Consider the following 24,519-nt stretch of genomic DNA (forward strand, 5'->3'; position numbering starts at 1 on the left):
GATTCTTTTCTGGCTGTTTTTTCACATTAGAAAGCGATTGGCTTTCGAAAACTGTGACGTACCAAATCAAGCTTCCCTGGGGTATGTTTGAATCTCAGCTTTTAGGCAAGTGCACAGTACACAATGCTAGGTTGAGACTGAGAGCAGGATGCACCGCGCCCGCCACCAACATAACCAGGCTCGGATACACTTTGTTTAGTGGTCCACTACATCATGTGAGTCGACACGGCATCTCAGTGTTTAAAAAAAATAAATCTAAATGGTCCCACACCACACTTCGCCATGACTACGTTTACAAGCTGTCAATTTTCGGTTATGGTCGGGTTAAGGTCACTATTTGGGTTTCTGAAACATTCGGAATAACCCGTTCACATGCGTGAGCAGAGAGAGTTACTCCTACATGGAATTTGTAATCAATTGGCAATATCCCGACGTAAACGGCGACGCACGGTTAGCGTCTGGACGTAGCCTATGGACAACCTTAAGACGCAATAACTTTTCGGTCACCTTCTTATAAATCTCACTATCTCGGTACTTTCTGCCGTCAACAAAAGACATTATATTCATGGTTTTCACCAAACTAATAAAGAAATTGGTTTCCTCCTCGCTCCAAAAGTGTAGTGCTGTGCTGCGTCTCGCCATGTTTACCTCTACTTTTTGTTTACTTCCGGTATACTGCGCGCAGATTTTCTGCATTGACATATATATATATATAACTATATTATTATAGTATATAATTATTATTATAACTCTGTTTTCTGGCGCATACAAAAAGTTCCTCTACTCAAAAGACCAAGATTCCTTGCGAATAGAACATGCGCAGAACACAAATCAATGTTCCTTTTGATGGAGATATGCCGATACGCGTTTACATGACCAAAATTTCGGGTTAGAAAAGGGGTAGAAAAGGGCATATTCGGGATTTTAAAAACCGGAATATGAGCATATTCGGGTTTTTGCCGGTGTTTACATGGCCGTGCGCGACCGGGTTATTGCTAATATTCCGGTTTTGAACGGGTTATTGGCTGCATGTAAACGTAGTCCGTGTCCTCTTCATGATTACTTTTGAAATCAAAACGGAAACTCGCCGCCAGGTAACTGAGTATGGAGTCAAATATTGCCCCCGAGTGGTAAAATGTTTAATTGCTGCCACAATGTGAAATGAATGTAATTGCTTCAAGACTCACACTACGCAACGCAACCAGTATTAGTTTAATCGACAACAAATTAACATCATCGACGAAATTCTTAATAATCATTCATCGATCGTTGATTAATTATGCCCATCCCTAGCACAGACGCCTCCCCCTTCAGTAGAAGAATGTGGAGGAAACCCCTCTCTAGTGACACACGTTGCACGGATACAGTATAGTCAAATTCAGACATTTCAGAGGACTTAAACGTAAGAAAACACCTCTTTTGAGTTGAGGGGATCTTTAAGTAGTAGTGACAAGATGAAGAGGTTTCAGAGATGAAAACTATTGCATTTGTGTTGTTTCATCACTAGATCAGTGCTATACTTTGCCTTTGCACTGTGTCTCTGTGAAGTCAACACAGCTCCTACCGTTAATCATGTGTAGAGCCTATGCAGCTCACATCATATGATCAGCAGTCTGAGAGGCACTCACTGTTGGGCTGGATGCACACACAGCCCTAAGCTCAAGGCTGAAGAAAAGCCAATACACATTTATTTTTAAATCCGATGAATTCTTCATGTATGCGCTTCTTGTTTAGACATGGAGTTGTAAAACTGACTGTGCATGCGGCAAACACGGTCAAAGTTCAAATAACTTAAACTTTCAGCAGGAGGTATAAAATAGCGTGAACTTTTAGCATAAGGTGTGAGTCCAGAGTGGTGTTACGAAGCCCACGGTTCAGAGTAATCAGTGGTTTCAACCGTGGTTGCTGATTAGGGTTGGGTACTGAAATCCGGTGCTAATACGGCACGGGTGCCTAAACGACCGGTATCTACCGGACCGAATTGCAACGCAGATTTCGGTGCCTCATTTCAGTGCCAATTAAATGCCTTTTGCGCTGCTCTCTGATGCTCTGAAACAGACGTTAGAGGCAACAGGAGCATCGCTGCACATGACGCTAGTTAACACTTCACTTGACAGCAGGTAACGTTAGCCTACCGTTAGCTAGCAGCTGGAATAAACACGGTTAAAATGCTGACAGCTGAACGGTGTAAAGGGTGTCTGTATTTCACTGTAGAGGATTCCAACGGCGGGACGTTAAACAGTCTTCAGCTGCCGTTGTCAGAAAAACAACAGACGGTGCGTTCACTTGAAACTAGTAAGCCTCGTGATGCATTCAGAGTTTTTGTAAAATACCCTATTACCTATTGCACCCTATGCACCGCCACCATTTGAAAAGTATTGTTTTAGCACTGGAATCAGAAAAAAAACGATAACCAACTCTACTGCTGATTATTTGTAGAAAACCAAACGTCTACAGTAGGTTCACATGCTTTCATCAACAGGGTCATACTGTAAATGCAGGTGAAGGTTCCAGCCAGGGCTGGGCGATATGGAAAATATCAGATATCACGATATTCTTGACCAAATACCTCGATATCGATATTGCGGATAATGTGGACATAATGTCTTAGTGGGGAAAAGGCAAATAATAGAACAGTCTGGTAAGTTCAGAAAAGTACATCACTTTACTGTAATGCAACCTTTAAAACCAGGAAAAGACACCACTTGTGTCATATCACAATATGACGATATCCAAAATCTAAGACGATATCTAGTCTCATATCACGATATCGATATAATATCAATATATTGCCCATCCCTATTTCCAGCTCATGTCCCCAACAGTCTCTCCGCTTCACTTCATCCAGAAGAAATGTGTTTAAAATGGAAAGGGAATACATGTAAATGTTTACCCTGTGGTTTGCACCGTTAGGCTACCAATGCTTATGCTTTGTGTACGTAACAGTTTATGTATTGGCCGATGTGTGTGTGTGTGTGTGTGTGTGTGTGTGTGTGTGTGTGTGTGTGTGTGTGTGTGTGTGTGTGTGTGTGTGTGTGTGTGTGTGTGTGTGTGTGTGTGTGTGTGTGTGTGTGTTGTGTTGTGGTTTTTAGTAGTAAATACAGCAAGATTGAATGGATGCAGGATGCACACACATGCATATAGACGCAGACTTGGGCTTGGATGTGAGCTCCATGCTAAAGAAGTGTTGTGTATAAATTTGCCTAAGTGTTTGGCCAAGGTCTGCGGCTATGTGTGCAATCGATGTGCCAACAACAATAAATCAGCGCGGGACAGACCTGAGCGTCTCTACAGCTTCATCTGATGTGGCAGGTGGGCTTAGGGATGGCCCTGACACACACACACACACACACACACACACACACACACACACACACACACAGAAGTGGCCAGTAAGGCCCGGTTTTCTTAGTAAATCATACACACACACACACACACACAAACACACACACAATGTAATAACCACACAATTATAGCATGAATTTAGTCTGTTTGGATTAGGATTGTGTGCAGCGAAGCAGGAAGAAAGTTTTTACCCAATTAGAATATTCTATACCATTTTTCTACCTTTTCTTTTCTTGTGTCCACAGTCAGTTTTTTGAGTTTTCTTTTCTTAAACAATGTCTTCATCCATGAACGTAACCATTTTTTCCCTGTTCCCTGTTTAATGTAATTCAGACATTAAAGCAAAACTAAATCAGAAACTTGTTTTTTTCAGTTCCTCTCATCTCTTTGTCCCAGTTTAGTCAAACACCTCCTCTTCTGACATCATCAGCTCTCAGCTTCACTTGCTCCTCAAGCTGTATAGCCACTGAGTCCATGTGTGCTGCTTGGGTTTGACTTATTTATAGAATTTGTAAAATGCATCAGAGAAGGTGAGATGAAAATGCTGCAAAAATAGCCATCTTAACATGTTAGTATAGTGAGTTAAATTCCCTCTTCTCTTGTCTATTCAAGTGTGTACATTCTCGCGTTGATCTGCCGTGCACTCGCATGGGCGGTGCATGAGTGTGTGTGGGCAGGTGTGTTTGATCTTAATTATGTCTGTGTTGAGGTCAGTAGGATCCCTGAGTGTGTGTGTGTGTGTGTGTGTTTGTGTGTGTTTGTGTGTGTGTGTGTGTGTGTGTGTAAAAATCCTGTGGACCACGACACATTCCGTATGTGTGTGATGTATGTTAGTGCATTTGTGTGTGTGTGTCTGAGATGATAACAGTAGCTGTATTGTCCGGATGGGACACGCAACAGCATCATCATCTGGGCCACTGTAAGCATGGCTGGGCTGGAGATGAAAGACGCTATTGACCAGAAGTGAAGTGTCAGAGAGAGAGAGAGAGAAAAAAAAAAAAAAAAAAAAAAAAAAAAAAGAGAGAGAGAAAAAAAAGAAAAAAGGAGAGAGAGGGAGAGAGGGAGAGAGGGAGAGAGAGAGGGGGAGAGGGGGAGAGGGAGGAATGTAATGAAAGGGAGGAATGAGAAACAGCAGCAGAAATAAGAGCCGAGAATAGTTTGCTGACCAAACTCCATTATGAAACAAGCCTTTGCCTTGTGCTCTTTATTTTGTCGAGCATAAACCAATGAACTCACCAATGAAAAGAAGGTTGGACAGTGTGTGGGTACGCGGTCGGTTTAAAACATTTCCCGATGACAGTAGCCTTTTGAACCACTGTTTTGTTTCGTGCCACAGATTTTGCATATCCTGGAAGGTAAATCAGTACAGTAAATATAATGCCTTCTTATCACGGTTGACCCCATGGATGTATTGCGAGAACTCATCCTTGTTCCAAGATGCAGCCTTCTCATTGCAATAAACGTTACGTTACCAGGTGCATACATCAAAATGTTCTTCTCTTACTGGTTTGCTTCCCCCTTTTCTTTGTTAAGAGTTTTACAGATATGTTGTTTGCACTTATGGGAACAATGTGGTTTTGTTGCAGTGCCCCAGTTGACCACTGAGACAAGCTGGCAGCAAGGCTGACTGCCATGGTATCCAGCACTACCAATACATCCTTAGTTGAGCCACACCAAAGTGATGAAGTTACACAGAGAACAACCTTCCGTAAACTGGTTGCTTCTGGGCTTACCAACCAGTAGAGGTGGATCACTTTTCTTTTTTTTCAAGATTTTTAGCACTATTTTTTTCCCCTTTATTAGATAGTGACAGAGTGGATAGACAGGAAACACGGAGAGAAAGAGAGGGGATGACATGCAGCAAAGGGCCGCAGGTCGGATTTTCGAATCCGGGCCGCTGCAAAGGACTCCGCCTACATGGGGCACACGCTCTTATTGGGTGAGGGCGCCCCGAGGTGGATCAGTTTTGTCAAAACGAAATCACGCGCTGATGATAATAATTGCAACAATGGTGTGATGTTTGAGCATTCGGAGCAGCCATCTTGCTTTTGCACTTAAACTAAAAACAAAGCAACCAAGACTTTACCTGTACCTCGGTGCATTCAGGGATATGCCCCAGCCTCTAGATACCTGGAAAAGCGGAATTATTGGATGGAAAATATAGATCTCCTTTTCTTTTTTTCTCACTTTCCCCGTAGTTTCCGCTTACAGCAATCTTTTCCACCATCTCCACTGCCTTTTATATTGAACTGGTATGAAGCCAAATAGCTTTCACTTTCTCTCCCTCTCACTGTCTTTCCCGTTTTATCGTGTTGGACCAGTCCTCTCCCTTTCTCCCCTTTTTCTTCTTTTAGAAGCAGGGTGCTTGTATTTCTCTGCTCTGTTGCTCTGTTGTTAATATACCATAGGATTCTTCCTGCAGCCCTTCTTGTAATTTATGGATGTTTACCTGCTATCACCATGCTGCACATCAGTGTCCCGGCCTGTGTGTGTGATTCTGTGTGTGTGTGTGTGTGTAGGTCTCCTTCTGCATGTGTTTTGTATGCACATGCTGTTCAAAATGACACGTTTTCCTACTGGCATGCACTCTTGTGTCACAGGTGACATTTTTGTGTGTATGTATTTCTGTGTGCGTGTGCACACTTTGTCTGCTGGATCCTTTAATACCTCCAGACAATCAATACGGCGAGGAGCAATGTTTGGCCCTGTCTTCTTTTAAAAGATGCACTCCACAGAGCTGTGTGAGCCAAGAGACGAGAAGTCAATAAAACAAAGCCGATAGTGCCCTCATTTGTTTGTTTTTTTTGGAGTCTGTGGGCGAATATTTAGTGTCTTGTCATTTCAGTACAAACGAATGACTCCTTTTTGTCACATCTCTGGAAGTGCAAAAACACAAGTCTGCAAACGTATTGACATCTTTGTTTGCTAAGATTTTGTTTGTTCTTTCTCAGGGCTGGTGGCAGACGAGGCTGAGGACCAGGCGATGAGGTTATAAAAACGACGACGGAGAAAGGAGGAAAAAGAGAACGAGGAAAGTCGACTGCTTGGAAACCCTTCTTTCGTAACCCGCAGTCCTAAAAAGGCACTGACTGAACCTGTAGAGGATTACACACTCCAAAAATACACACCGACACCCACTCGCTCACACCTTCCCTTCCCCTCCCCCTCACCGCCATGTCCTCCCACCTCAACCAACCTCTTCTCATCCTTCCCATCCTCTTCCTTCTCCTGTCCCTGCCCATGAGCTCCACATCCGCTCCTTCCTCCTCTTCCTCCACCTCCTCCCTCCTCTCCTTCTTCCCGCCGGAAGGAGGCCTCACACATTTGGTGGTTCACAACAAAACGGGCGAGGTCTACCTGGGCGCTGTCAACTGGATCTACAAGCTGTCCAGCAACCTGACCAAGCTTCGGAGCCATGTTACTGGCCCGGTCACGGACAACCCTCGCTGTTACCCTCCGCCCGGTGTCCAGTCCTGCCCCCACGAGCTGGTGCAGACCTCTAACGTCAATAAACTCCTGCTACTTGATGCTGCCCACAACCGCTTAATTGCCTGTGGGAGTACTTCCCAGGGAATATGCCAGTTCCTGCGTCTGGATGATTTGTTCAAGCTCGGCGAGCCCCACCACCGCAAAGAGCATTATCTATCCAGCGTCGCCGAGGCAGCCACCATGTCAGGTGTCGTGATCTCCCCGGATCTTTTCGGCGGAGGTGGGAAGCTCTTCGTCGGCACTCCCATTGATGGGAAATCGGAGTACTTCCCGACGCTGTCGAGCCGCAAGTTGATGTCCAACGAGGAGAACGCCGACATGTTCAGCTTCGTCTACCAGGACGAGTTTGTCTCCTCGCAGCTGAAGATCCCCTCAGACACGCTCTCCAAGTTCCCGGCGTTTGACATCTACTACATCTACGGCTTCAACAGCGAGCAGTTTGTGTATTATCTGACCTTACAGCTCGACACCCAGCTCACCTCGCCAGACGCAAGCAGCGAACAGTTCTTCACCTCTAAAATCGTCCGCCTGTGCGTCGACGATCCGAAGTTCTACTCCTACGTTGAGTTCCCCATCGGCTGCACCAAGGACGGAGTGGAGTACCGCTTGGTTCAGGATGCTTACTTGGCCCGGCCGGGAACCCGTCTGGCCCGTTCACTTGGCATTTCAGAGCATGAGGAGGTTCTGTTTACCGTGTTCGCCCAGGGTCAGAAGAACAGAGCCAAGCCGCCCAAGGAGTCGGCTTTGTGTCTGTTCACAATGAGACGGATAAAGGAGAAGATTAAAGAGAGGATTCAGTCGTGCTACAGAGGAGAGGGGAAACTCTCCCTGCCCTGGCTGCTCAACAAGGAGCTGGCCTGCATCAACTCGGTGAGTGTTTGAGGCTCCCAGAGGTGTTTTTGTGATCATCAGTAGTCATGAAAATTCTGTGATTCCTGATTGTTTTGGCTTGTGGTTGTGTGTGCATGTGTTCCTTTATAATTGAAAACACAGAATAGCCTCACATCACTTTAAGTATCAAGCACAGCTTGTAGTTCCCGTAATAAGGTTGGGTTGGACAGCTTGTTTTTACCTTGAACCTTGCCAAACGCCTTTTAGTGGCCATGGGTTTAGGGTGTGTTCATTCTTCAGCATTTACTCTATAAGTTCAGTTTGGCTGTGAGAAATGGGATGTTGGGTGGTTTCAAATAATTGCACTTTAAAGGCCTGAATATGCAGCTAACTATGTGGTTCTTGGAGAACTGCCTGGCAATTTCTCAGTAGTTAGAACCGAATCGAAGCCAAACTGTATGGGAAAAACCCTGAAGGCAATGTTTGGGGTGAATTCCAACATTAGTTTAATGTTGAACTGAAATTTCCGGAAATTGAACACAGTTCGCCCCCATACTCTCACCGCCAAAGCCCAAATCTCCACCCTGGCTACATGGCAGGATGGCAGGTCACCAAAACTTTAAACTGCTTGTTCATCTATTTAAGTTTCCCTGGTTAACCTGGAAGTGGAAAGTATGAATCTCAACAAATTCCTTAATGCAACAAAGTCATATTTTCCATTCTGGTTTGGGCCAAAGCAACCAACGTGTAGGTGTGATTGCACAATTAGTGACACATGGAATAAATGCTGTTGCTTACAATCCAGCATTGTAGCACTATCAGAGTATAACAGAGGGAGTATATTTATGCTAAGAGTATGAGTAAAAAGATGCACATAAGTACATAATATATTTACCAGCAATGTAGTAAATTCACTTTTGATTGTTAAGTACTGCAGATGGGAATCTCCTACCACTGAAATATCATAAATGAACAACGTATTGTTAAAATGTATCCAGACTCATTCAGCCTGAGGACTAGCCTCTGTCTATTTTTTTTTTTTTAGGATTAATTTAGACTGTCCGCAGGTTGTGGGTGGCTTGTCTTTCCTTTTCCTCATAGATGAGCTGACCTAAGGGTGCCCAAGAGACATTGTGTTAGTGTGTGTGTCACCCACATGTCACATCTCACACACACACACACACACACACACACACACACACACACACACACACACACACAGCCCTGTATGCTCATGAATAATTCACCTGGTCTCACCTTCTGTTATTCAGTCGTGGTGAACCAACCTAACAATACCTCCATAATCTCTCTGATTCACTGCTCTTTGTCTCCATCTCTTTTTTTTTTTTTTTTGTTTTTTTTTTTTTTTTTTTCACTCAAGCCCCATCCTTTGCATAAAGATTTCTTTCATTTTGCTAACCCCATTCTCCCTCTGCTCCTTCTTTTATCTGCCTTTTACTTGCGTTGCTTCTCTCCATTTCCCTTCCCCAACTTCTCTCCCTGACCTCTTTTCTTTGCCTTTCATTTTAACCTCCCTTATTTTTACATTGTTGCTCCTTTTGCTCCTCTTCAGCTTCTTCCCTGTTGTCCCCTCTCTCTCTCTCTCTCTCTCTCTCTCTCTCTCTCTCTCTCTCTCTCTCTCTCTCTCTCTCTCTCTCTCTCAAGCCTTTGCTCTTTCACCATCTCTCTCTGCCCTCTCCTTGACTTTCCACTGAGTGATGAGGTCTAGAGTGACTTAGTGTGTAAAGCCAGTGCCTGGATGTGATCTGGAAATACAATGTGAAGGGAACAGATGATGCCAGTGAAAGAGGGGAGCGGAGCGTTCGGGAATGAAAGAAAGCGGGATTCGTTGGTTGGTGGGAAGTATTGGACGGAACGGAGGATGTGGATAGAGGGCACTGTTGAAGAAGAAAGGGAGAGGAGAAGGGAAGATGTGAGGAAGAGATGAAAGAAACAATTTATAGACTCTTGGTTGATAGCTACTTGATTAATATAATTTAGTTTTTTAGGTCTTTTTGACAACCGTGTTTTTCCCGAGTTCTTTCTGGAAAGAAAATCCTGTTCAAACATGTTGGCCAATCATAAGCGTGAAAAAAAAGCTATATCCAAAAGGCTACCTGGCTGCAATGGCGCATTGATCGCTCCATTGCGCATTCTGACGCCTCTGTTCCTCAATGTAGTGGAAGAGTAACTGCACATGTATGTGCAAAATATGCGGGGCTTGCATGATTTCATAATCCCCGCATTTTCGTTGCAAAAAAGTCACATATATCTTAGCAGAAAGTTGAAAAATGTTGCGTTTACTTCACACAAGAGCAGCCATTTTCCCCTGTTGCCATGGGAATGTTATGAAGTGACGTAATTACGCGACTTGAACTGCTATAATCACAAAAAAACTAATTTTTTTATTTTCAAATAACTGAATCTCATCCAGCACGTTCTTGTTATATTTGCTAATTTAATTTTATTATTAAGTGTTCCACTTCGAGACAACAACAAAAACAACATTGTATCTCTGTCCCAAGCCCAGCGCTGCTGTGCGAGCGCCATGTGGCCTGGTAGTATAAAGTGTACTGTATGTGCATGCGATTATGCTAATGAGCGTACAGTTACATGATCGTCCTTTATGGCCATCTGTCGTTCTGCCTGCGATCGATCAAGGTCGTGTCAGCTGAGCTCGCTCCGGGACGCCGCTGTGATGAATTCATCATCTCCTCGTACAGGCACGTTTGGCGTTTCCTGACGAGAGCGGTGACAGCCCTCTGCCTCTGCGCCTGTGTCATGTGGAAACTTTTTATATTGGCTCATACCAAGAGACAAGGTTGGGTCAGTCAGCCAACACTCAGACACTACCTGGAGGCTATCAAACCTCATCACGGTGTACAGCACAAAAACGGCGCTCTATGATGGTCTATTATAGATTTTTAGTATTGTAAAAGATGTCAAACTTTTCACCTTCACTACAGATTATTATAGGACTCTCATTCTTATGGCAGTGGGTTATCATTACCCGCTTGTATCAGGTTTATAGCTACTAAAAGGGAAGGACTTTATGGTCATCATTCTACACCCGGTCTAAAATTGACTTGAAATCAGTCCAAGTCCAATTCTAATTTTCCTGTTACGGCTCAGCTGGAATAAGGCGATATATAGGAGAGGAAGTCATTTGTAGGATGTTTTAGTCCTTGAGGGTCTTTACAATGTCATCCATGATCTGAGTTGAGAGGCAGCACTCCAGTGTATATTGACGGTAACTCATATGAAACCCACAAAACAGGAGGGACATTTCATCTTGCATTTGTGCTACAATGTCCTGTCACATTTGAGAGGTATTTTGCTCGGTTTGCGTTGTGGTTTGTAACGGAAGAGTGAACATATTGTGTGAGGGAAAATAGAATAATAGTAAAACAACTGAGTGAGGTGAAATGCAGAGGAGAAAGGGGACACTGAAAGCGAAATGGACAGAAATGTGGCAAGACAGATGGACAATGGCCCGGCTGTAAGCAAGAAAACGTTCCTTCGTTCATGATCTGTAAGGGCTGCTGCTCAACATCCAGCATGAATGTGGCTATCAACTAGGGTTGTCCCCATCGCAAGTATCAGATCGGAGCCGATATGGGCATTTTTTAACTGATCGGGGATCGCCATTCCCCGATTACCTTACTCCGATCGTTTACATTAGTTTATAGTGATCGCCGCCTTTAATCACACACGCCCTGCACCACAGACACACTGCCAAAGCGCCTGGATGCCCAGCCCGGTCTCATGGAAGTTTGTGTAAATGTGACGTTATTTGAATCTATTGATACGTGTTCACGGAGACGTTTTTGTCGTTTTTTACGTGGTGGACAACACGAAAATGTGAAGTAATGTATTTCAATGGGAAGCATATTTCGTGGCCACAGCACAAAATTGTAGGGAGTAATATAAAAAGCCGAAAATCCGTGTAGGGAGGTTGGTCGGGGTGGTGGATGGGTCAAACAACACAGGACTTTCACCCGGCGACGAGCGAGATCGGCGTCCCGTTTTGCGGCGCTTTGTTTCCCGGGATGGCGTGTGGACCAGGCGTGTGGCGTTTTGTCCCGCGTTATTGTGGCGCGTCTCCGGCGTGTTTAGCGCCCTTTCCCCGGCGTGTCGCCCTTTTCCGCTCTAAGGCGCGCTTTCCCCGTAAGTTTTTTCCTAAACCCAACCTCCGCCATCCCGTTATTGTGGGGCGTCCCCAGCGGGCCACCTCGCGGGCCGTCTCGCGGGCACCTCCCGGCTTATGGAGCGTCCTTTTCGGCCGCCTCCCGGCGGGTCCCCAGCAGGCCGCCTCGCGGGCGCCTCCCGGCTTATGGAGCGACCTTTTCGGCCGCCTCCCGGCTGGTCCCCAGCAGGCCGCCTCGCGGCCGCCTCCCATCTTATGGAGCGACCTTTTCGGCCACCTCCCGGCGTCCTTTCCCCGAGAAAATAATGTGACATTTACACGTAAAAAATAACATGACAGTTACACGTAAAAAACGAGAAAAACGTCTCCATGAACACGTATCAATAGATTAAGAATAACATGGACATTTACACGAACTGCCGTGAGACCGGATGCCAGCACTTTCAAGTCCGTCTTTCTTAGTCATCCGTCTTTACAGAAGCGGATTACTTCAATTCTCTACCACGCTTACAGGCTGTTTTCCCCTGGAGCCGACATACTGCAGTAGTGAAGACCAATTTATGCTTCTGCGTTAAATCGATGCCGTAAATACACACGTAGGTACGTGGAGATACAGACCCTACGCCGCTGCTTGACGTGCACCTCTCAAAAATGTAACCACACAACACGCCGACGCAGAGCGCAACAACTGTGATTGGCCCGATCACGTTGCGTTGCATTTCTCCTTCTCCATACACAACATGGAATCAAGGAGAGGGTTAACTTTTCCTTCTACAGATTTCCCAATGTGGTCAGAAAGAACAGGGGAGACACTTTGTTTCTCTCACTATGACTCTAGAGTCGTAGTCGCTACTTGCTACCTGTGGCCCTTTGCCGTGTGCCATCCCCCATCTCTCCCACCTTTCCTGTCTATCACTCTGAAATAAAGGGAAAGAAGCCCCCCTAAAAATATCTTTAAAAATACATTAATCAGATCGGGATTCGGTATCGGTAGATATTCAATATTTAGAAAATCGGATCGGGCACAGGGTTCAAAAAAGCTGATCGGGACATCCCTACTATCAACCCTAAGAACCCGATTGATGCATTATGTCTAACATCTCCGAGTCATAACTTAGTGAAATGGGAATACGTATTGTATGTCAAACACATGTTGGAATCGCCCTGAATTCAGTTGTTCAGCGATATAAGTGATAGAAATAGGCTGCTCCTTATAACTTCACATCTTGCCTCATCACTTTTTCACTTTGGAGCATGATCATGTGCTTTTCTTGTAGATCTTAGATCTTACAATCGGATTAATTACTCGGGATGCATGGCAACAGGTTTATGTGTCTGTGAGTCGGCCCAAGTAGTTTTGGGTCTGGGTGAGCGAGCGGCCTTTTCACCCACAGCTCCACACCACGATGGGCGTGGCTCCAAACGCAGCTCTCTCCCTGTGCATCTTTATGTCTACTCATTATCAGGAGGAGGCCAGTGTTGGTCTTCTGGGAGTTAAACGGAGTGGTGGGTGACCTTCGCTGGCTGTGGGCTGCCGTCCAGCTCTACAGCTCTGTAAGCAGGCCGACCAGCAACGCTACAGCCTCAGCATGACTAATGAGGCTGATTCAGACAGAGAGAGGGAGATACTATCCTCTATGTGTGTGTAGGACTCCCTTTTTCTCCCTTTTTTCTGCGTCTCTCCCTCTCTGTATACTTTTGTGTGCTCATTTGTGTGTGTGTGTGTGTGTGTGTGTGTGTGTGTGTGTGTGTGTGTGTGTGTGCGTGCCCACCTCTTATCCTGGCCTCCAAAGAAGAGGGACAAAACAACAGAGGGAACAAACAATGGGCCGATAATAAGAAGTGTGTATATGTGTGTGTGTGTGTGTGTGTGTGTGTGCGTGCGTGTGTTGTTGCATTGTCTGCAAAACCACAAGGTGGACGACAGGGGGAATATTGGCTGCAATAACAGAGAGCAAGAAGACTCTTTTGTTATTGCCCTCTCTGTCTCTTAATCTACCCCTCTCTGTCCTTCTCTTCCTCTATCTTTTCTCTCGCTCACTCTGTCTCTTTTTCTCTCTGAGCATAATAGAGTTTATTAATATTTATCAGTGTTGATCACTGCTGGCCAGGATTATAGTCTATTTCTATCCTGTCTTCCAGGCGGCTGATGTGTGTGTTTGTTTGTGTGTGTGTGTGTGTGTGTGTGTGTGTGTGTGTGTGTGTGTGGGTTCGTTCTCACTGCTTCTTTCTTTGTCGCTCAATTGTATCTTCAGTGTTATTACCGTGTGCCTCAGTGGACAGATCACCCACATTGCATCATGCTTTGGGCCTGCTGGGTGGGGAATCTCAAGGCTCTAATGGCTGTGCTTGCATCATGCACACTAATATTTCCTGGCATACAGTTAACTCTACAATGACCTAGATAACCTCTTCTCCTGGCTAGTAGACATTTGGATAAGGGATGTTGAGCGGTATATTTCCGTGATATCTGCAAAACTGACAGGTTTGTTCTTGCGAGCTCTAGAGGGCTCACAATACGGTATCATCACGATACTTGTCACGATATGATATTATTGCGATTTTAAAACATAGTGCGATATCCATCCAACTTCAAATTTTTCCCAATTTCAAATTATGTCCCCAAAAGGAAACTTTGTCAACATCTGTTTTATCTAAAAAGATATATTTCAAGATATTGCTGCAAAATGGGATTGTCAAGCAGACAAACTGACCAACACATATATAATAATACATCGATACTTGGCGTCTGTGTATCGATACCGTATCGCCACCCCTAGCGAGCTCAGTCTTTTGAAGAATTCTGTGTATTTTATATTTTATTATTATTATTATTATTATTATTATTATTATTTATAGAGTGTTGGAGTGGGGGAAGCTATTTCAGGTATTTCGGTTACTGGAAGTAAACGTCCCATACATTTTAAGCCAAGGCAATGTTTTCTGACCTGCAGTTGGAGCACTTCCAGTTGGCTTGGATGATTATGAAACTGTCCTGGTTGAATGAGCAAAAGAGGAGCAACTATGTTATTAGCTGGTTCTTTGAAATAGGCCTACTTCCCAAATTAACATAACTAATATATATTGAAGCGTTTAGTTAAATTTCTTTTAAAGGTCCCATGGCATGAAAATTTCACTTTATGAGGTTTTTTAATGTTAATATGCGTTCCCCCCAGCCTGCCTATGGTCCCCCAGTGGCTTGAAATGGTGATAGGTGTAAACCGAGCCCTGGGTATCCTGCTCTGCCTTTGAGAAAATGAAAGCTCAGATGGGCCGATCTGGAATCTTAGGTTACCTCCCCTTTCTCTGCTTTGCCCGCCCTGAGAATTTGGGCCACCCATGAGAGAGAGAGACATCATGGCTTTCAAACGAGCAAAGTGGCAGTTGGTCAAGGCCACACCCCCACCCTCCACCTTGCCCCCTCAATAAGACACAGAAATGGCACGTGCTAAGGAAAGCTCATTGTGGGACTGGCTCTAGTGGCTGTAATTCTGCACCGAGGCTGAATTTCGGGAAAGAGACTTAAGATACAGTATTAGGGTAGGGCTGCACAATTAATAGAATTTTAATCACGATCACGATTTTGGCTTCCCACGATCAAATTTGCGTGATCGAGCGATTTAAAATGCGTCATTCCGTTCATAGAACAGTTTTTGCAAAGCCAATCTAGCGCTCCATAAACCACTGTTTGATCACATGTCTCCATGAGCCAATCAGAGCTGTTCCCTGCCTGCACCGCGCAGCTTAGTTTCTAGATGTAGACAGTCACAGAGGACAGAGTAACGTGAGGAATATTCCACAACAGGTAGCAGTCGTTCATCATAAGCCGGTCACGATGTTTACCAGTTTACCAGTAAACGCAACGTTTTGTCCCTTCTGTGTTGTTTTTCAGACAACAGCAGTGACCAGTGCTAGTTTGTATCTTTTAGCTCATAGCTTTAGCAGCAGACTGTTGGACGTCCCGCTGTTGGAAACCTACAGTGAAATACAGACACACTACACTGTTTAGCAGTCAGCATTTTAGCCGTGTTTAATCCAGTTACTACTGTGGCTAACGGTAGGCTAACGTTACCTGCTGTGTAACGTGTTATTAGTGTTTACTAGCGTGACATTCAGCGATGTTTATGTTGCCTCTAACGTGGGTTTCGGAGCATCAGAGCGCAACGCAGACATGTAAGTGGCAGTGTAATGAGCCACAGAAATCCGTGTAGCTATTTCGTCTGGTAGATACCGGGCACCATATGCGCCGTTAACGTGAACAGAAAATTGTGTTGCCTGTATCTTTCACGGCAAACATGCATGTGTGGAAAGCGGTCGCACAACAGCTGAAATGGCATACTCCTTCACAATATCCTTCAATAAAGGAAGAATGTAGCACAATATGGATGTATTAGTAGGAATGTAGCACAAAATGGATGTAAAAGCAGTTATAATTATATAATTATGTGACAATAAAATTTTGTTTTGGCTAAAATCAACAAATAATCGTGATAATTAATCGTGATCTCAATATTGATCAAAATAATCGTGATTATCATTTTGGCCATAATCGTGCAGCCCTATATTAGGGGACCACTAAGGCCTATATAAAAGCATACAAAGAGCACCATGTCATGGGACCTTTAAAAGACATATTGTAGACGATAAGAAATATTATTGTAATTCAAATTCCTCTAATATGATAAAAAAACAACACAACAACCAATTGTTTTGCAAAAAAAACATGTCAGATTATGTTCTTACCTAAGAACAAATTCCAAATATGAAAACATTGGTGAATGTCAGAATGTTTGTGAAAACTGCGCAAGTGGGTTTTAAGAAGAACTTTCTTTCTTAAGAACAGTTGGTGAATGGCGCTCATTGTTTCTTGAAGAGGTGAAACCACCCTGAGAACAGATGGTGTTATCTCATGCCACAGGAAGAAAGAAAAGTTTTTATGACTCGGTGGGAGACTAAGTGACTTGTAAAGATGAATTTTCCTGGCGGTGTAGTGATAAATACATACAGTGCCGAGGTGAATTGCTGTCAAATGCTGTGTAGAATAGAGCCCATTGAGGGAAACACTGTTTGATGAGGTGCAGTTTTCACTCCTGCCTCTTGAGACATGTTGATGCATGACGCAGCAAAATATGACATACCTTGAGGCATTGTAATGACTTCAGCTGTAACACTTCCCCATAATGTTTTTGTCTTGTGATATTTTCCGCCCTCGGGCTGAATCACATGGTGCCCACCGTGCTGTGAAATCCTTCAAACTTATAGTGAATTCTCAATAGGGGAACTTCTCAGATCCAACTACAGAATGGATTGGTGCCTGTGAACTAAATTTACTGCACAGTGAGTGGTGTTCATTGTTAACTCTCACACTTGCCAACATGGATTAATGGCTGCTATAGGCTCTTGAGAGTGTCAGTATTTTGGAGCGTGTGGCTGCTTAGCCTTAAAGCTGTATGAGTTGGACCTAAAGTGACCTTTTCTTCCTCAGAAACTCACCAGTAGTCTGGACGAGATTTCCGACTGAACGCTGAGCTGAAACCGTTTAAGAACCTTAGTATCAGAGTGCCACATTTTGAAACGAACAGCTCATCTGTGTCAAGAAAGACTGAAATGAAACGTGGTTAAGTGGTGCAACAATTCTCTAAACCCTAAACTATGCTCGTCCCTGTGTCAAATATAATTTATGAGTCCACCAAACAATCTGCTCAGAGGGAACAGAACACACTGGAAGGCTAATGCATGCCTTCTATAGCTAACCTAACTGGGTCAAAAAGGCAATAACTTCTTCCCTTTACCCAAACCTGTGCTGGTCGCCCTGGACACAAATCTCTGCAGCACACTCACAAACTGCTGACCTGCAGCATCTAATGAAGAGTGTAATTATTTATTGATGGGCATTTATGCTGTGTTTGTATATGTGTGCATGTTTGTTTGTGCAAACATTCATTAATGCATTTGTTTCTTTAATTATTCATATATGTGTGCATGTGTGAATGCAGGGGTGTACATCTTTGTGTGTGTGTGTGTGTGTGTGTGTGTGTGTGTGTGTGTGTGTGTGTAAAGCAGGCTGTCCCAGCTGTGTTTGGTTTTTCCTGCTAGCTGCTCACCAGGCGCTGTGAAAGGAGGTAAAGCCCATAAGACATGTTTTGGCTTCATATTGTTGTGTGTGGAGATGCCTGTCTGCGTGCGTGTCTGCGTGCATGCGCCTGCATACACACACAGACACACACTGCAATCTTTTCAATATTCGTTTTTTTTTTATACGGCAAAGTATACATTTGAAATTAATTCCACTAACGCTTTTCATCAGCATTTCATCAGCATGACTTGTATCTCAAATATTTGTTTAAAAAATACAAATAAAAAAAAAAAACTTAAAGGCAGGGTTGTTTATGTTGATTAGTTAGCGAGATTTGAAAGTAGCATCTCCTCGGGCTCCGTCTAACCCCTCCCCCTGCCCTCGGGACTCTGACCCCATCCGGGCATCCGGAAAGCGTACCTCCTATGGGGAGACTCTTAGGCTAACATGCCATCACCTCCCGTTAGCATTCCACTGACTCCCATTCATTTTGCCGTCACTTTGACAGCAAATAACTTTACATCTGAAGCATTTAAAGACTCTATTTGTCCATTGTTTATTTCTAAAGAAACACAACAATGTATAAAAAGGCTGCATTACCTTGTATGTCACGTTATGGCTCCGTAGCAGCAGTTTTTGTAAAAATAGGCTAACGATTGTGTCATAACCACGCGAATTACTGTCGCGTAGATAAATTACCGTATAGTACAGGAGAATCTCGCAGGCAGTTTCGACTTACATTAGCTGTTTAAGTTTAATTACTAATGTTAACTAGCATTTTAGTTACCAATAATTAGCCTGTGCCTATGTTATCACCTTACATATACCTACGCTCTCCGTCTCTGCAAGATTGGGAATGATTGAGATTTCTCTTGGCACAGCTACCAGAAGACTTACAACTTTCAGACAGGTTGCTCACGTCGTCAAGCTCAGTTTGAGGCTGCGCAGTAACGCTCAGCCCTCACCGGAAAAGTGCTTCTGATAGACTTCACTGGTCTCCGGTGAAGTCTAAGGCGTCGCTGTGTCCATTCTTTTACGGTCTATGTCCGACCCGCATACAGACATGCCGGAGCACCGCTGGGTCGCTGCTTCAGAGCACAGCGGAGAAAGGAGCGCAGTTTTACTTCATCTCTAATTCACCGGCAAGCAAACACTGAATATTATCATACTGAATGTTTGAAACAAACACGACTACTGTTGGCAATGCGGCGACGACACGCATTGAGTTCAGGCTCGTACAGGAGGGGTGGAGTATGCTCAGCGGGACAAGGAGGCATTTGATTGGTTCTTTTCAAGCGGACCGCGAGGCAGTGATTGGTGGGAGTTTTTACAGGATTACAGCAGCTACAGGTGACGGATCTTTTTCGCTCCTTTTTTAGAGCCCATCAATTATTTTATCGCTGTCGGGGTGTAAAGGCAATTTCAAACAATATTATAAAAATGTGTATACTGGAAATAGTTACCAACTCTGTCTTTAATCATAAGAGGTCTAAAAATAACCTTTACCTCCAGTGTTTTGGGTTGTTCAGTTATGTATCTTAAACATGATTTTCCAGTTGTTGTCTCTTAAGTATTTGGCTGAAGTTGTTGAGCAAAATATGAAATACTTACAGTACAAAAATGTATCCAACAACAAAATAAGCCTTGCATTCACTCATGATTCTGTTAGAGACTGTCCTCTCCGAAAAACGCTCCCGTAGGTCGTTTGTTCAAGCAGCGGTTACGACTCATGTTAACGTTTATAGTGGCGGCGCCCTCAAGTGGCCTCCTGTAATTATTACAGGAGAAAAACAGGAATTAGGGTGAGGAACTATAGGAGGCAGGTTGGGGTGGTGGATAGAGTCACACACAGGTCTTTTACCCAGGAGACTGGGGTTCGAATTCCGGCGAGTTTTTTTAAAATTTACAGAACAAACGTGATTACGTCCCGTTCTACATCACATTCTGCGTCATGTGCAAAACCGGAACTTAAGTAACCTAACAAATATACTGATTTAAACCCAAACCACAATCTTTTGTAAACGTAACAAAGTAGTTGTGGTGCCTAAACCCAACCAAGTAGTTTTTTGTGCCTAAACTTAACCAAAGTGCCACCGTTTCACAACTTTGACGACGCGTTTAAAACCGCGACCGTTACAGTACGTTCTGTTGTTTAGATATGAGGACAGATAATGTCCAGCGGGTCGTATTAGAGGGTAGGAATAAACCTATATCGTCCTTTGGTTTGGAGGACTTGTTGTTCTGAATAAATTGTGCTCAACAAGCCATTGCATATCTGCGTGTGTGTATTGTCATAAGCATATGTGTGTGTAGTTGGAGCTACAGTATGCGCCTGTATAGTCAGCACACTCCACCCTCCTGTGTCAGTCTGTGCCTACCACTTTCACCCCACAGCAGTACAGTGCTTCTCACAGGCTGCCATATTTGGGTAAATCCCTGTAGTGGGCTGTAATAATTGGATTATAGCTGTCAGGGAAGGCTTCAATTCAGATTACACAGATTATAGTCTGCAGTGCTCAGATGGACAGCGTGGTTTAAAGAGCATCATCTGGCTTGTGTTACATAGAAAGAGCATTTTGGCCAACGTCCAGCTGTGATGTTTGCCTACATTTGGTAAATGAAGGCCAAGGAGTAGCAGATGTGTCATAGCAAACTGAGGTGGACCAGACACAGCAGAGTAAAGAAAGGATCGGCATTCGATCTGGATTATTTGGGCCGATAGCAATCCATAACAAGTATCCACGAATAGGGCTGGGTATGGTTCAAGAATGCTCGATACCGGCACTGACACCAATACCGTGACGTCGATACCAGTTCCTAAACGATACTTTTTTTGATACCTATTTTATAAAACAAAAATAAATAACAACATTACAGATTACACAAATTTAATTTTCAGCTCCTACACTACTATGTGAGCCCTGTCTCTGTGCGCAACATAGCGTTTTTCCTGCATGCCTCTACGATGTGTAACGTTACGTTAGACAGCCAATCACAAGTATTATTAGATGTTGGTAGAAGCATGCTGCATGCTTATTGGCCAACTTAGGCTGATGAGATTTACTCCTTAGGTATTGAAACTGGTTATTGAATGACGAGGCATTTTTCAGTACTCGATAGAAGCATTTCGGTCGAGGCCTGAAAAGTATTGAATTCGGTACCCAGCCCTATGCACGGAAACAGGCCCGATACCGATCCTAGGATAATATCTCTCTACACCTCTAGAGATCTATTTAGTTCTCTATGTAGAAATGCAGACATCCAGACAAACACACAGACACGGTTATATTATTACTTTAAGATATGATTGCACGTACTATAAATGATACCAGATAGAGGCTCATAATATATAAAATTAGATGAGACGAAAATACCTGTAAAGAAATTACAGGGTGAAAAGCTTGGAATAACACATTTGTATCTGACTCAAATGCAGCTGAAATATGGAACATTAAAGTTTTGATATACCAGCTGGCAAAACTGTCGGATGCTTTCATTATTTTTCTTTAACCACAAAATATAAAACAATCCCCATGAGCATAAAGTGACATTTAGGAATTGTGGATCCATGGAATCCTCAATTTAGATTAAGATCAAAGTCATTCAGAGCCTCACAATTCTACTTTGAATTACACGGCAAACACTACATACATAAAGATGAAAATACACATTTACAGCATGTTCAAAGTGTGCTTCACTGCTGTCAACAAACAAACTGTGCCAGAAAAGTGACATGCCAGACTGGAGCTTTCCATGTGGAATTAGCTCAGTGGATGGCCGAGGCCATCTGAGGTAAAGCGAGCTGCTGTCCCACTGTGGCACATTAACCTATATGGCCAACTGACACTGGAGTGCTGGAGCCAAGCCCTGTCTTCCCACACAGCTCTGTCTCTCTGGAATTCCTCTAGAACGTTTTGTTTTTCTGCACCTTTTATGAAATTATGACCCAGAAAATTATCCCTACAGGGATTCAGTCTTGACAACTGCAGAGACCAGCAGGGATTTAAAAAATCTGCTCCACCTTGTTTCTGAATTCACCAGTGTGGCACTGAAAGCAATAGGCTCGCATTCACGATACTGCCTCCTCGTTTACACTCTGCAATTAAAGCAATTATCCCAAAAGAATGTTTTAAGGTGTTTTAAAGTATATTGAGTGTGACAAATATTGGAGATGTTGAGGCTTCCTGCATGCACCGATCCCGGTGTTAAATAATGGGGGGGAGGAAGGGAAAGGGAAAGACATTAGAGGGTAAGTTCGACAACTGTGTGTGATTGTTGCCAGGCCTGGGGCAGATCATTTCCTATTTTATTTTCCATTTTTTACCTGCTTGTGTTGATGCATATATTCAGGAGAGTAGGGAAGAGGGAACGAAAGAAAAGGTAACTGGTATTGCAATCTCTAAATATTCACACACACACACGCACGCACGCACGCACACACACACGCACGCACGCACGCACGCACGCACACACACACACACACACACACAAACACACACGCGTTTACACATCATGGTTGCAGGTCAGTCAAGCTTTGTATGTTTTCATTTAAAATGTTTAAGCTCCTCGCATTGGCACATCTGTTTTCAATCACAGAGGGGGGAGTGAAGGAAATGGAGAAAAAGAAAGCGAGATAAAGAAAGGAATGAGAGAAAATAATGGAGGAATCCAAGAATGGAAGAAAAGAAGATAGACGTACTGTATGTGTAGAGAAGATGAAACCAACAGAGCAAGGAAACTTTGTGGAATAAATCTAGCTGCAAAATAAATGTTGATCTCTTGGCATCCCAGCTATTCCTCTGCCTCTGGCCTATGGGGCTGAAGTCTCTCTCTCTCTCTGTCTCTCCCTCTCCCTCTCTCTCTCTCTCTGTTCGCCTGCAGCTTTTCGTTCCACCAGAGCACATATCCTTGCTGCCAGGCTCTCCCTTCATCTCCAACTTAATGCTCCTCATTTCACCCAAGCCAAAACAACAGATGCTAAAATGTCAAAGGGCCTCCCCCTCACTCATGGACTCACAGAAAAGTAAAAAAAAACATTTACCAAAAGAATTAAAAGCATCCGGACAGTGATGCCCTGTTCGGTATGCAGAAATCAGGAGCAGGCAGTTCCCTCCAATGTCAGTGATGAAGTAACCAAATAGTACCCAATGGTCTTAGTGGCCCTTTGCTTGCTAAAATCAAATCAGTGATGCCAGTTCTGCTAAGACGGTCAAATGTTCAGCTGTTTTGCCGGATATATTACAGCGTGAAGGGAATGGCTAAGCTAAGAGAGATTTAGAGTGGAAGATTTTTGAAGATAATTTGCCAAATGAGGGAACAAAATATCATTTTTCGTTATTTTTCATGTGTGGTAATGGTTAAAACAAGTTTATAATATTACTTACAACAATTAGTATTACTATGGCTGTATACAATACAATTGTACACCTGCCGAATTCAAGTTTCTCTCTTTCACCGAACTAAAACTAGCACAATTGCCTCGTTAACTGAGGAAAACACACTCCAGACAAACTCGACAGAAACAAGATACATTTCACCAACATTGTCTCGATTAGTTTTTTCACTGTTCCAACAGTCAGCAGCTCTGGTTTGGTCCAACTAAACCCTCAATTCACCAAGTTAGATGTGAAAATGTCCTGGCTCTACGCGCTGTTTTCCCCTGCTGTCTCTCTCTGCTGTTGCTGGCCTCTTTGTGAGAGCCGAGCGAGAGGCGCTGCTCGGCGGTGAGAAAAACCACTGACATTAGCGAAATAAAATGACAAAATCGCCAAAAAATACGATAACTATTAATGTACTCCAATCCCCGATATATTCGTCCAATCGCCCAACACAATGTTGATTTAGAATTCAAATGTCAACCTTATGGATGAAGCTTCAAACTATTCTGTACAGCCCTAATTAATACCAATAGTGATGTACCAAACCATAAAGGAAAACACTACTTTTGGGGAAGTTTTCCCTTTTGGTACTTACTTATGAAATGTACCATGTGGATTTTTCTTGTGATCAAAAAAATAACATTTACGCTTTGTGTTTATCCTTGAGTGATCGTTGAATGCGTTTAAACAATTTTAAAGCAGATTTTTTTTGAATTTTTCAAAATTGCAAAAACTGCATTTTCATTTGCTATCTTCATTTTATTTGTTGCTTTCATTTTTCCAAGGAAAACGGGGAACGTTGCAGTTATGGTAAAATGGTATCGCTAACCGCTCAGCCGCCAGGACACCTGCAATCTTCTCCCCTGTCTTTACAGGCACATTACTATGCTTCTCTCATTAAGCTTTGAACATTTTGTGCATTTGAGACTTTGTTTGCATGCTACTAAAAGCACAAGATGCAAACAAAATAATGACCCACAACGATGCTCAATTGTGCTACCAGTTGCCAACAAAGAACTCCACAAGTTACCTTTAAACGAGAACAGATAAAAACCTCATGTGCCATTCATTGTGATTAGCCCCAGTGCTCCATTATACAGTATTGGTAGATCCATCACCTATGTTGATGACAGCTAACTCCATTCTTACATAATCAAGATTCAGTACCAATAATCAAGCAACTTTATTTTCCCATTTGAATACTGTTACAAAGGCTAGTTGTGACAAATGGTGTCTTTTGCTTCTTGTGCTTA

General features: G+C 43.5%; 1 protein-coding gene across 1 annotated transcript in view; it reads left to right on the forward strand.

Moving 5' to 3' along the window:
* Positions 1-24,519, forward strand: part of LOC120559298 (plexin-A1-like) — a 296,826-nt gene that overhangs the window by 38,311 nt on the left and 233,996 nt on the right. Inside the window, 1 exon segment of the mRNA XM_039800924.1 lies at positions 6,297-7,704. Coding sequence (XP_039656858.1) covers positions 6,520-7,704 — 1,185 coding nt within the window. The 5' untranslated portion in view covers positions 6,297-6,519.

The sequence above is a fragment of the Perca fluviatilis genome, chromosome 5 (genome assembly GCF_010015445.1).
Source record: "Perca fluviatilis chromosome 5, GENO_Pfluv_1.0, whole genome shotgun sequence".
Lineage (NCBI taxonomy): Eukaryota > Metazoa > Chordata > Actinopteri > Perciformes > Percidae > Perca > Perca fluviatilis.